The 12791-nt window shown below is 46.0% G+C and overlaps 1 protein-coding gene across 2 annotated transcripts in view; it reads right to left on the bottom strand.

Moving 5' to 3' along the window:
* Positions 1 to 464: 464 nt before the first annotated feature.
* MOCS1 (molybdenum cofactor synthesis 1) overlaps positions 465 to 12791 on the bottom strand; it is a 287072-nt gene continuing 274745 nt past the window's right edge. For both annotated transcript variants that reach the window (XM_086925881.1, XM_086925882.1), the window contains one exon: positions 465 to 2654. In XM_086925881.1, the coding sequence (XP_086782007.1) occupies positions 1801 to 2654 (854 nt within the window). In that variant the 3' untranslated portion in view covers positions 465 to 1800. The remainder of the gene's footprint in view (positions 2655 to 12791) is intronic.

Raw genomic sequence — 12791 nt, 5'->3', positions numbered from 1 at the left:
AGACTCTGGTGTCCTTGCATTATCACTAGGGCAGAGCAGGCTTGGGCAGACTCCTCCGAGTCACTGGGGCAGTGAAGGCGGAGGCCGGGGCAGACTGGTGTATCCTGATGTATTGGGACAGTGCAGATGGCGGCTTGGGCAGACTCTGGTGTATCCTGATGTATTAGGACAGTGCAGATGGAGGCTTGGGCAAACTCTGGTGTATCCTTCGCTCCTTTTTGTGTTCCAACAAGAGCTTTTTCCTGAGTCAAACAAGTGATACAGGCCAGTGTCCTGAAGGGTGAAGTGGCCTTCACAGTAAGGCACAGTGGGCCAGTGATTTGGGTAAAATAGGCTTTATAAAATAGAGTTATTAAGATATAGGGGCAGTGCAAACTCTTGTTCAGCTTTTTATGTAGCAAACATAGCGCACTGTTCCTTGCAGAATTTGTAAATGTTTGAAAGATTTTTTCAATTTTGGATATTTTTCATCTATTTTAGAACATGTTTTTTGCACTGATAGAAGAAACGTTAATGTGATGTTTTACCATTGTTTCAGCAGATTTTACTTTGTTACTGCAGGAATGCAAAATTATACGGACATATTTCACATTTTTCAGCAGCTTTTGATTGCAATGGAGCAGCAAGAGAGCATGAGAATAAATGCATTTGATGAGAAGCGAGAACCTCAGCTATAGAACAAGCTGAAGGATATATTCTGTTTTGTTGGTGAACCTGTGTCAGTGACAGCACTTCCGTGTAACCCTGAGGTTTGTTGCTGACCCAACCAGTCGAACAGTTTGGCTGCAGACTATTTTCTCTGATGAACCTTACTCGCTGGAGCAGTCTCAGCAGAGCAACCAAGGATTGAAGGAGCATGGCGTCTACTGTGCAGAAGATGGTGGATGCACAGAGGTGGGCAGTAGGGAGCCCGCTTCTGCTTCTGTCTACCCAGCATCCTTGACCAGCTCACTTTCTGTGAAGCGATAGGAAGGTAATGTGTGTATCTAATCAGTTCAAAAGGTACTAGCAGGTCACCCCTGCTTACAGAAAGATACACAGCAATGGTACACTTTAGCAAGCATGCACGAGATGGTGTGTAGTGTAGAACTGGCCCTGTTCTTGCCTGGTCATGCAACATTGAAATCTATAGGTGGTAAATAATGTCTGTGACAATAACTTTTCAGAATGTGTTAGGCTTGCACAACATTCAACACATCTTTATCTGATGCACTGTTCAAGAACAGTCGTCACTACCATCATTATCAGTTCCATTTTGAACATTTCTAAAACTGGTGACGAGATGAACTGACCTGGTTGGGGTGCCGGCACAGACTGGTTAACGTCATCCACGGTGTCCCTGAGCTTAAAGGACATCCAGTGTCACTGAGTCCAAAGACAGCCCAAAGAAGCCCAAAGGACATCCACAATGTCAATAAGTGCAAAGGCAGCTCAAAGAAGCCCAAAGGGACTCAAATGACGCCCACTTTGTCACTGAGCCTAGAGGCAGCCCAAAGAAGCCCAAATGGACCCAAAGGACGCCCACAGTGTCACTGAGTCCAAAGAAGCCCATAGGACATTGACAGTGTCACGGAGTCCAAAGGGAGCCCAAAGGACATCCACAGTGTCACTGAGTCCAAAGAAGCCCAAAGGGAGTCCAAAAGACATCCACAGTGTCACTGAGCCCAAAGGCAGCACCACTTTAAGTAAAGATTAAGCCACCTTGCAGACCTGGCGGAGGGGAAGCGAACTCACGCTTGCCTAGTCATGCTTTTACAATGTCTGTTCCTCTGGGGTAGCAGAATGGATTTTTAGGGGAGATCATGAGCGAAGATAGTCACCTCTCTGTCCACCAGTCTTGCTGAGAAGTTTCACTTCCTCAATAACTATGTCATGTGTGACTGCCTTGCACATATCATACACGGTCAGTGCCGCTACACTAGCTGCCACCAGGGCTTCCATCTCTACACCAGTCTTACCCTCTGAGCGGCAAAGGGCCTCAACCACCACTGCGCACCGATTGGCATCAAGCTTCAGAGTGACATCTACTTTATCTAAGGGGATAACGTGGCACAAGGGTATGAGCTGGCTGGTACGTTTAGCCCCCTGGATACCAGCCACCTGTGCAACTGAGAGCACGTTGCCTTTCTTCAGCTGGTTGTTTTTCACCATCTCAAAAGCCTTGGGACCCAAGAGGACGATGGCGGTAGCGACGGCTGTCCTTAGGGACACAGGTTTACCACCTATGTCCACCATGGTGGCCTTTCCTTCAGAGTTGACGTGTGTCAGATGGTTGGAGGGACTGTGTGTGCTGGACCACCGCTTCACATCAGCAGTGTCAGTTTTGATTTGTTTCCTTGATAAAATCCCATCTCTCTCTTCAGGAAAACTCCCCCGGGGTATTATAGTGGTGTGTTGAAGACAACATGATCTTTTCTTAAGGCACTTTAGGAATGAGACAGGGTTCAAGCAGTAATGTCTCTTTTGTGGCTGCGCGATTGCTCCATGCAGCATCTCCTGCAGCAGAGAAGGCGGCAAGCTGACCAGTTGTGGAAACCCACTCTGATGCCATTTACGCAAGCTTGAGCTCAACAAGTTCGGTGTGCGATCTGGTCCTTCCTTGGGCTGGTTCCAAGCTTGTCGCTTTGGTAGTGGTATGCTTGGAAACCAAGATGCTGGAAAAGACAAAATATATGAAGAGTACATTTAACCATGTCATTATTTATTTTAAAAAAATATTTCTGGTATCAAGCTTATCAGAAAATAAAATTCATACAATCACTAAAATATTTAATTTTAGTCACTGAGCACAATGAAAAAATTGCAAAGCCAACACAAAGATGTACAAATGGGACTTTAAAAGGCAACAAATGACCATTAAAAGCAGTTTATTATTCTCATTAAGGACGCTTTTCAGACACCCAGGAGAAGTCCTAGGCTGCACCCCCTGAACACATCTCCAGTGCTGAGCACTCACCAACAGGTATGCCCATTCTAGGGCCACATGTTGAGGCTTCATGTGGGTGATCACTCTAAAATAATGGACTGCAGAAGAGGCCTGTCCCTTCCTGGTAAAAAAACAGCTCTGGCTACCGCACAAACCCAAAGTGGATAAAACCAGCTCTAGCTCCCGTACAAACCCAAGGTGGATAAAAGCTGCGCTAGCTACCGCACAAACCCAAAGTGGATAAAACCAGCTCTAGCTCCCGTACAAACCCAGAGTGGATAAAACAAGCTCTAGCTCCCGTACAAACCCAGAGTGGATAAAACCAGCTCTAGCTCCTGTACAAACCTAAAGTGGATCAAACCAGCTCTAGCTTCCGTAAAAAACCCAGAGTGGATAAAACTAGCTCTAGCTCCTGTACAAACCCAAAGTGGATAAAACCAGCTCTAGCTCCAGTACAAACCCAAAGTGGATAAAACCAGCTCTAGCTCCAGTACAAACCCAAAGTGGATAAAACCTGCTCTAGCTCCTGTACAAACCCAAAGTAGATAAAACCAGCTCTAGCTCCAGTACAAACCCAAAGTGGATAAAACCTGCTCTAGCTCCTGTACAAACCCAAAGTGGATAAAACCAGCTCTAGCTCCAGTACAAACCCAAAGTGGATAAAACCAGCTCTAGCTCCTGTACAAACCTAAAGTGGATCAAACCAGCTCTAGCTTCCGTACAAACCCAAAGTGGATAAAACCAGCTCTAGCTCCAGTACAAACCCAAAGTGGATAAAACCAGCTCTAGCTCCAGTACAAACCCAAAGTGGATAAAACCTGCTCTAGCTCCTGTACAAACCCAAAGTGGATAAAACCAGCTCTAGCTCCAGTACAAACCCAAAGTGGATAAAACCTGCTCTAGCTCCTGTACAAACCCAAAGTGGATAAAACCAGCTCTAGCTCCAGTACAAACCCAAAGTGGATAAAACCAGCTCTAGCTCCAGTACAAACCCAAAGTGGATAAAACCTGCTCTAGCTCCTGTACAAACCCAAAGTGGATAAAACCAGCTCTAGCTCCAGTACAAACCCAAAGTGGATAAAACCTGCTCTAGCTCCTGTACAAACCCAAAGTGGATAAAACCAGCTCTAGCTCCAGTACAAACCCAAAGTGGATAAAACCTGCTCTAGCTCCTGTACAAACCCAAAGTGGATAAAACCAGCTCTAGCTCCAGTACAAACCCAAAGTGGATAAAACCAGCTCTAGCTCCAGTACAAACCCAAAGTGGATAAAACCTGCTCTAGCTCCAGTACAAACCCAAAGTGGATAAAACCTGCTCTAGCTCCTGTACAAACCCAAAGTGGATAAAACCTGCTCTAGCTCCTGTACAAACCCAAAGTGGATAAAACCAGCTCTAGCTCCAGTACAAACCCAAAGTGGATAAAACCAGCTCTAGCTCCTGTACAAACCTAAAGTGGATCAAACCAGCTCTAGCTTCCGTACAAACCCAAAGTGGATAAAACCAGCTCTAGCTCCAGTACAAACCCAAAGTGGATAAAACCAGCTCTAGCTCCAGTACAAACCCAAAGTGGATAAAACCTGCTCTAGCTCCTGTACAAACCCAAAGTGGATAAAACCAGCTCTAGCTCCAGTACAAACCCAAAGTGGATAAAACCTGCTCTAGCTCCTGTACAAACCCAAAGTGGATAAAACCAGCTCTAGCTCCAGTACAAACCCAAAGTGGATAAAACCAGCTCTAGCTCCAGTACAAACCCAAAGTGGATAAAACCTGCTCTAGCTCCTGTACAAACCCAAAGTGGATAAAACCAGCTCTAGCTCCAGTACAAACCCAAAGTGGATAAAACCTGCTCTAGCTCCTGTACAAACCCAAAGTGGATAAAACCAGCTCTAGCTCCAGTACAAACCCAAAGTGGATAAAACCTGCTCTAGCTCCTGTACAAACCCAAAGTGGATAAAACCAGCTCTAGCTCCAGTACAAACCCAAAGTGGATAAAACCAGCTCTAGCTCCAGTACAAACCCAAAGTGGATAAAACCTGCTCTAGCTCCTGTACAAACCCAAAGTGGATAAAACCAGCTCTAGCTCCAGTACAAACCCAAAGTGGATAAAACCTGCTCTAGCTCCAGTACAAACCCAAAGTGGATAAAACCAGCTCTAGCTCCAGTACAAACCCAAAGTGGATAAAACCAGCTCTAGCTCCTGTACAAACCCAAAGTGGATAAAACCAGCTCTAGCTTCCGTACAAACCCAAAGTGGATAAAACCAGCTCTAGCTCCAGTACAAACCCAAAGTGGATAAAACCTGCTCTAGCTCCTGTACAAACCCAAAGTGGATAAAACCAGCTCTAGCTCCAGTACAAACCCAAAGTGGATAAAACCTGCTCTAGCTCCAGTACAAACCCAAAGTGGATAAAACCAGCTCTAGCTCCAGTACAAACCCAAAGTGGATAAAACCTGCTCTAGCTCCTGTACAAACCCAAAGTGGATAAAACCAGCTCTAGCTCCAGTACAAACCCAAAGTGGATAAAACCTGCTCTAGCTCCAGTACAAACCTTAAGTGGATCAAACGAGCTCTAGCTTCCATACAGACTCAAAGTGGATGAATGTGATCCCGCTCCTCGGGACACCCGACCCCGAGCCGACCCCTCACCTCTGTTGCCACCTCGCCCCGCATCATGCCTGCGTAGACGCAAAGGGTCCCCAACAACAGCGTCCATGACGACCGAAATCCCGCCCCTCTCTCCCATGCAGGATCCAATCCAGTGGAACGAGGAACCGGAAGGAATATCCTACGACCCCGGAAGTCCCGCCTCCCTACAGCCAGCCGGAGACAGAAAAGACGGAAGGAGAGAGACTGACGGCGTCGAAGGATCGTGGCAGGAGCTTTCGGCTGGAGCGGTGACGGACGGAGAAGACGGGAACGGCGACAGCGAGGAGTGGAGCGAAGAGTGGTGGAGTCCCACGGAGGTGGCTGAAGAGCGGCCGTAACTCGGACGAGAGTTACGGCGGAGCGCGTGAGTACCAGCTCCACTTAAGAGCACATTAGGTGCACTGTGTATATAGTAGGAATCCCCTTTCGCTGTAAATTGTTCCCCGCTATCCTAGGCACGTCACCATTAGGCACTAGGCAGTTTGTATATAGATATCCACCTAGCACTGTATAAAGAGCACCCCTCTCCCCACCACCCTGTGCACTTCTTTTACTTTCCCATCCTCGACTCTTGCCCGTTCCTCCCTCCATCCGTACCTCCCTCACTCCCCTTTCGTTTCCTCACACGACCCGGGTATCGGTGACGGGATCGGACCACGAGTCCAATTTACTAACGGCTCCCGTTTCTTCTCTTATTGCCCTCCGAGGTGTTATCCGACCACCCAGAGACGGCTACACGCAAGACCAGAACGCCCATCTACCCCTCGGAAGCTTTGGAAGAAGAGAGAAGAAGACACGCCGCCGGCCCCAACATTGGACCCGACCCCTTCCTTGGTCACCGCAGCCCACTGTGTATAGACTTAATAAAACACTATCGCTCACTATATCCGGCCTCCTCGCCTGATTTTCCAGTCTGCTGTCCACCCACGATCACAATGAACCAGCTCTAGCTCCCGTAAGAAACTCATTAAAGTGGATAAAACCAGCTCTAGCTTCCGTATAAACCCAAAGAGGATAAAACCAGCTCTAGCCCCCGTACAAACCCATGGTGGATAAAACCATCTCCAATTACCATACCAACACAAAAAGGTAAAAATCAGCTCTAGCACTCGCACACAATCCAAGCAAAAAATAATCTCTAGTTATCATATAAACTCCAAGTGGACAGAATCCGCTCTACTTACTGTACAAAATCCAAAGGTGAAAATCAGTTTTAGCTACAGTATAAACTACACGTTGAAAGAATCAGATCTTGCTACCGTACAAATTTCAAGTGGGAAAAATCAAGCTGCCCACAAGAGGGATTTCTCATGTGACGCACAAGGCTAGTCCATTTCGTGCTTTGTTTGGAATGAATCCACGGTAACACCTGAATAAATGGAGCCAGTTACAAGTGGGGAATATTAGTTATTACATTTAATGGCTGGAGTTTGTAATTCTGTCACAAGCAGCTCACAATGGAATAAGAGAACATTATTTACCAGTTCTTTTTACTTCTACTATTTGACAACTCGAGCCCGGGGAACAAACCTAAACTCTTCCTGTCTCTTAAATTAAGTGCCTGTGGTGCCCACTGGTGAGCACCGGCTCAAGTGAAGTACGGATCCTTGGCAACCTTCACCTCTGGCAGTCAAAATTCTATAGTGCATTGGACTTTGTCCCTATCAGTAGTACAAGACGACACTTCTGCCCATGGATCCTTGGCTATGAGGAAGGTCAAGTTTTCAACCGCAGCTCAATGGGCAGAACCTTTTTGTACATTACATGGGGGTGCCTTGGAGCTCCCAGACACATAAGAAAAACCTGACAAACCTAAGCCTGACTCCACGCCTGTCGCTCACACACTCCTCCACCATAGAGAGAAACAGCATCACACAGCATTATTGGAAACACTTACCATACACTGCTGGCCAAGGGGTTTATGAAAAAGCCCTTCAAATTCAGGGCAGGTAGACAGACTCCTGGACACTGAAACGGCGTCCTCCCAGGAGCAGAGAATGGTGATCTGGCTCACCACGAGCTGGTCACTTACTAGGGAGCCTTCGCTCCGCTCTCACTTTACAAGTATTGTATGACCCTCTCAAGGGCCGCTGACTTTATGAAACTACAGATGTAACAGATTTTATGCAATGAATACCCACTTTCAAAAAGGAGCAGAGAGCTTTAGAGAACAGGGTTACTACAGCAGAGCATCTTACAACAGGCATGGCACCTCCAGCAAGGTGTGTGGGGACAGTCAAAGCAAAAGAGAGAATTCAGCTTGAGATGGGATGGTTGGTACAAACATGTAATTGGGACAGTGACAGCACTCTGTTAAGTTGTTTTTACATAGTTACAATTTGGGGCTGTGTGTGATCACTTGATTAGCTCCAAATCATGAGGCCTTTGGCAATGAGCAGAGGATGGCGCGAGAAGCCAGTGTCCAAGGACCGAAGTAGTCAAAGGGCATCTCCTCTTACATTCAGGCCGATCTAAAGCATCCTTCTTCCTGAGCTACAAAGTGAGTTCACTCTCTGATCAGCAATTCCTTCCCTTCTGACACTTGGATGACATGACTGCAGCCTGGAAGAAAGCCCAGTGCGCCAACTTGGCGAGGCGCTCCAGCACTGTGGTTAGCACACAAACAGCAAAGCTTGTTGTTCTAAACCCAACAGAAGTGTATCTCTGACATCTAGACCTGCCCAAATACTCTACAGGGAGGTATTGGCCTTCGAGAAACACTGGGCCTGATTCTCAAAGCTACTTGTGTATACCTAACGTTTAGACATAACAACCTTATTTAAGAGCATAAAGTCAGCCCTCTAAACTTGGGTTTTAAACTTAAAAATAAACTTACTCTAAAGAGTTTTCTGTGATTAAAGCTACACGTAGGGGCTTGGAGTATTGCAGGGTGGGCATGCCTGTGAGTTTTATTTGGAAGTAATCACACTCATCTAAAACTACATACCATCTTGGAAAAGGTCAGAGATTTACCCCTAACGTAGATCAGAAATATACCCTTTTCCAGGGTAGAAAAGGAAAAAGAACCCCTCCGAAACTGGTAGTGTTATCCTCAAAGGAGCTTCTCCACAGGGAAAACATGTGGCCTCTGGAGTCAAAACAACAAAAGAGCCAGCAAAGGCATTGCTCCTGCAAGAGACACATATATATATGGCTGCATGAAAAATTAAATTCACAAAGGGTTTCCATAAGCATGCCCGAAGACCTGCAACAGCAGCAGGATTCCATGTCTAACCATATAAGGTACGAACAGCAGGAAATCTGCACGAAGGAAAGATAGCAAACCCGTTGGTGCAGAATTCAACCTTCTTTGTCAATGAGACCTAGCTTTATTAAAGGATGCTATACCGGTTAATCAACTTTCCACCTTGCTTTAGCTGTGATGTTCGACTTTGTTAGGCAGAGCAGAGACCACAGAAGTCGATCATCCAAGGACACGAAATATGATACGGTTCTGACTGATGCAAAGTTCTGTAGATATTGTAATAATTGGGCTGGTTCTGGGCGACTGTATGTAAATAAGGCAGTTTCAGACAATGACAAGCACTGCAGGATACATAATTAGACTCAGTATTTTACACATAGTGTATTTTTTAAGTGCAACAGGCTCACTGTGCAAGTAACAGGCACTCTAGCAGTTTGGGAATGTGCCTGTGTGTGGCTTCATTCCTCCACCTACTTCAGCCAATGGCAAAACCCACCAAGCCATTGATACAGATTACTGATCTGTGGTAATGCTCTCTCTGGTATAACTGCAGGTTCCCCACCTTTAGAATAGTCCCAGGTGCCAGACAGGATATGTATTTTCAAATCAATTGTCCCCACATGCTAGTATCTGGCACGATCTGCCTCTGCAACAGCTGTGCACGCCCCAGAAGTGAGAGTGCAGAGCTCTATATAAGCACCACCCAAGCATGCTGATGTCAGTTTTGTTTTTGCACTCTTCTGCAATCTCAAATGTTGATAAAACATGACACATTGGGGGGTTCAGTATGCCAAAAGTAACTTGGGACCTTTTTAAAAGATACAAGAGTCAGCAAAACAGAATGTGGAGAATGGAGGGCTGTGAGGTATCTAGGTGAGAGAGAGTATCTACCAGAAACAGCGTCACCAAAGGTAAGTAGCTTGTTCTTCTGATGGATACTTCTAACTGCAGATTCCTCATCTCGCGAACAGATACCGAAGTAGTACGTTCCAACAGCAGAAGAGTCTGAGGATTGGACTCACACCAAAAAGTCTTGCTGAACAGAGCAGGCACATTGGCCTTCTGTGCAAACTAGACTCTGGAAGCAGCAGGGCTTTGTGAATGTTCAGCCAGGCAGATGTCTAGGTGTGGAACCCCTCACCAATGCCACTCAAGCAGCTTTGGCTCAGGTGGAATGAGCACATAGGCCAATGAGAGGGTTTCCTACTTGGCAGGGCATAGTTTGACTTTCTGCACAGGGCGATTCCTCTGAATAGTTTCTCTTTCTGTCCTACTTTTTTCTTCTTAACATCGACAAAGTTCACAAAGAGCTGGTTGTCTACCCAGTATTCCTTGGTAAACTCAATGTAAAAGCCGAGTTCTGTGCTTGGATCGATCTTTTGGTGTCTCTCCTCCTCTTTCGAAGTATGTGGCAAGAAGAAAAAAGCAGGAATGTTGACCCACGTGGAAAGGGGAAACTATCTTTGACAACAGTTTCTCAGGAAAGAATGACGAATACAGAGGCTGCACTGACAGTGCCTGTAGCACACTAACATGGCATGCAGAAATAATAGTGCTTAAAAAAGATATCTTTATGGTGAGGAGCCACAGAGCAGAACTTACTTTGGGCTTCCATGGCAGGCACATCAGAAATGTGACGGCCTAGAGGAAGTTCTATTGAGGTGCGATGAGGGCTTCGGTGGATATTTGTGCATTTACCCTAAGAACCTCATCACAACATGTGATTCAGGTTACTCAGGCAAAGGTACAAAGGGCTGTTATAAAATCTTTGGCTGAGCCCAACGCAGAGCCTTAATAGGAGAAAGAAAAACAATAAAACATAGGACAACTTATCCCCTAGGCGATCAAGGTGACGGTCTACAAACCAGACAAAGCATTTCTCCCAACATTCTTCGTAGGTGGACTTAATCGAGGGCTATCTGGCTGCAAGAATGACATCCGCTGGCAAATCAAAACTGATAAGTTGTTGTCGCTGAATCAGCACACCTGGAAGAGTAGATTGTATAGATTCGGGTGCAGGACTTTGCACTGTTGCAGATACAGTAGCACCTTCTGAAGAGGTGGAGAAATTGAAGGGCAAAGGCTCAGATTCAACAGCTCACGGTACAATACTCTCCTGGTCCATTCCAGAGCGATGAAAATTATTTGGGTCTGACCTATCCTGACCTTCCTCAGGACTCACAGCAGGCGAGAAGGTGGTGGAAACCTAGACAGAAGGCACGTGTTCCACTCCAGGCTGACGAAATGCATTTCCTAGTGACCTACTTGGTGGAAACAGCAGCACACAGTAACTGCAACACAACACATCCTCAGTGGTGGCAAAAAGACCCAGCCATTGTACAACCCACTGGTCGAAGATGTCCTGCGCCAGCCCTGGATGATGGTACATTTGTGGTCTGCGATCCAATGTCTGTGAATTGCTAATGTATTAGGTTCCAGAGGGCCTCAGGTGTAGATGTTTATGTGTAGGATGTCGCATCACTGCACTGGGCTCGCGATGAACATCGGGCAGGTAGGGACTGGCATAATTCCATTCCCTTTACCTGTAACTCTGCACGCCGACTACTATAGCAAGTGGAATCCACCAACTGTAAATGACAGCAATAGTCCCAAACCAGTTCTCCATTGTGTCTGGATGTAATTGATAAGAAACCCTCATACAATTCCAACTATGTCATGATACCTTTGGAGGTGGAAAAGTGCCTAGAGAGGCCCACGTCACTGCAGTCATGTCTGCTGGCCTCTGCTTTGTTTGGCCTGCAGAAGCTTCAAGATTCAAAATTCTTACCCTGGCAGATATTTTAAAAAAACATGGAAACACTGCTATCAGCCAAGCTTGGGCACTGAAATTCACCCTTGTAGGCTACTAACAAACTGCATGCCACAGGTAGCCCAGGCAGTCTCATAACACAAAGATTGCAGCCTACAAAACCAATATCCTGCTTAAATAGCCCGAAAATTAAGTTCATGACAATTATGCAAAAGGCTTTTAAGGGTCAAGGGCTTGGCACTACTAAACAGACAACTGGAGCAGTTCCAGCATTCAGAGGTGCCTCCCTGAAATGGAGTGTGTTTCCAGTCCGTCATTCTATAGTATGGGAATACATTTCACATGAGATATTTCACTTATTTAGAGTTTTATCAGAGTACTCGCCTCCTTCTATTTACTTCACAACACTGGGTGAAATACAAAATGGAGGAGATAGGTTAGAAATGGTGAAGAGACCGTCCTGGCCTGGTTTTTTTCCAATTGCTGCCCTGATCGGTGTGGGGTTTAGCTGAATGCATGCTCAAACACCTTGGGATCCAGGCCTTTTAAGAGAAGATTGTAGTTTGGTACCACCCTGAGGCATGGGATCAGCAAGCTATGTAGTCCGGATCCCAGGACTTCCAGAGACCTGGTTCCATGTTTTCTCCATTTAATGGCTGGTTTAGAGATGAAGTTGGAGGGTGCTAATCACAGGTTTCTGTTTGGCATGTAACGGACCCCAGAGACCTCTACTCCTGTAAACCATGTGCATGGTACAGAGTACGTTGAACTTTATTCTAGAGCACTTTGACCGCTCATCTTAAAAGCTGGTGTCGCTGCCAGGTGAAACACTTTCTGGCCTCTTGGTTCTAGAGTATCTGAAGTCTGTGGATGAAACTCTTTGGGAGTCAGGAGAAAACTAGGATTAAAGAGGCTGACAAGCTGTTGAGCTGTTGACATTAACAGCCACAACACACCCTGGTTGCTTAGGAAGGTGCCAGCATATAGACGGGTGCCCAAGAAGCTACAATTTCTGAAGACGGCCACTAATATGGCCTAATATCAGAAGTACCTAAAGCACGACTGTAAAAGTGCACAGTACAAGCAAAAGTTTACACTCGTTCAATAATTCTCGTTCATGGGGCTCTTTAAAGGTGTCACAGGCACTGAAGAGTTCTACCCATATGTAGGACACTGAAGGGATTTTAAAAAAGAAACCCCCACAAATGGGCACCCTTTTTTATTGTAATATGAAAAATGGTA

This window comes from Lissotriton vulgaris, chromosome 6 (assembly GCF_964263255.1).
Source record: "Lissotriton vulgaris chromosome 6, aLisVul1.2, whole genome shotgun sequence".
In the NCBI taxonomy this organism is placed as follows: Eukaryota; Metazoa; Chordata; class Amphibia; order Caudata; family Salamandridae; genus Lissotriton; species Lissotriton vulgaris.
The sequence above is the reverse complement of the archived record's forward strand: the minus strand, read 5'-3'. Positions and strand labels throughout refer to the sequence as shown.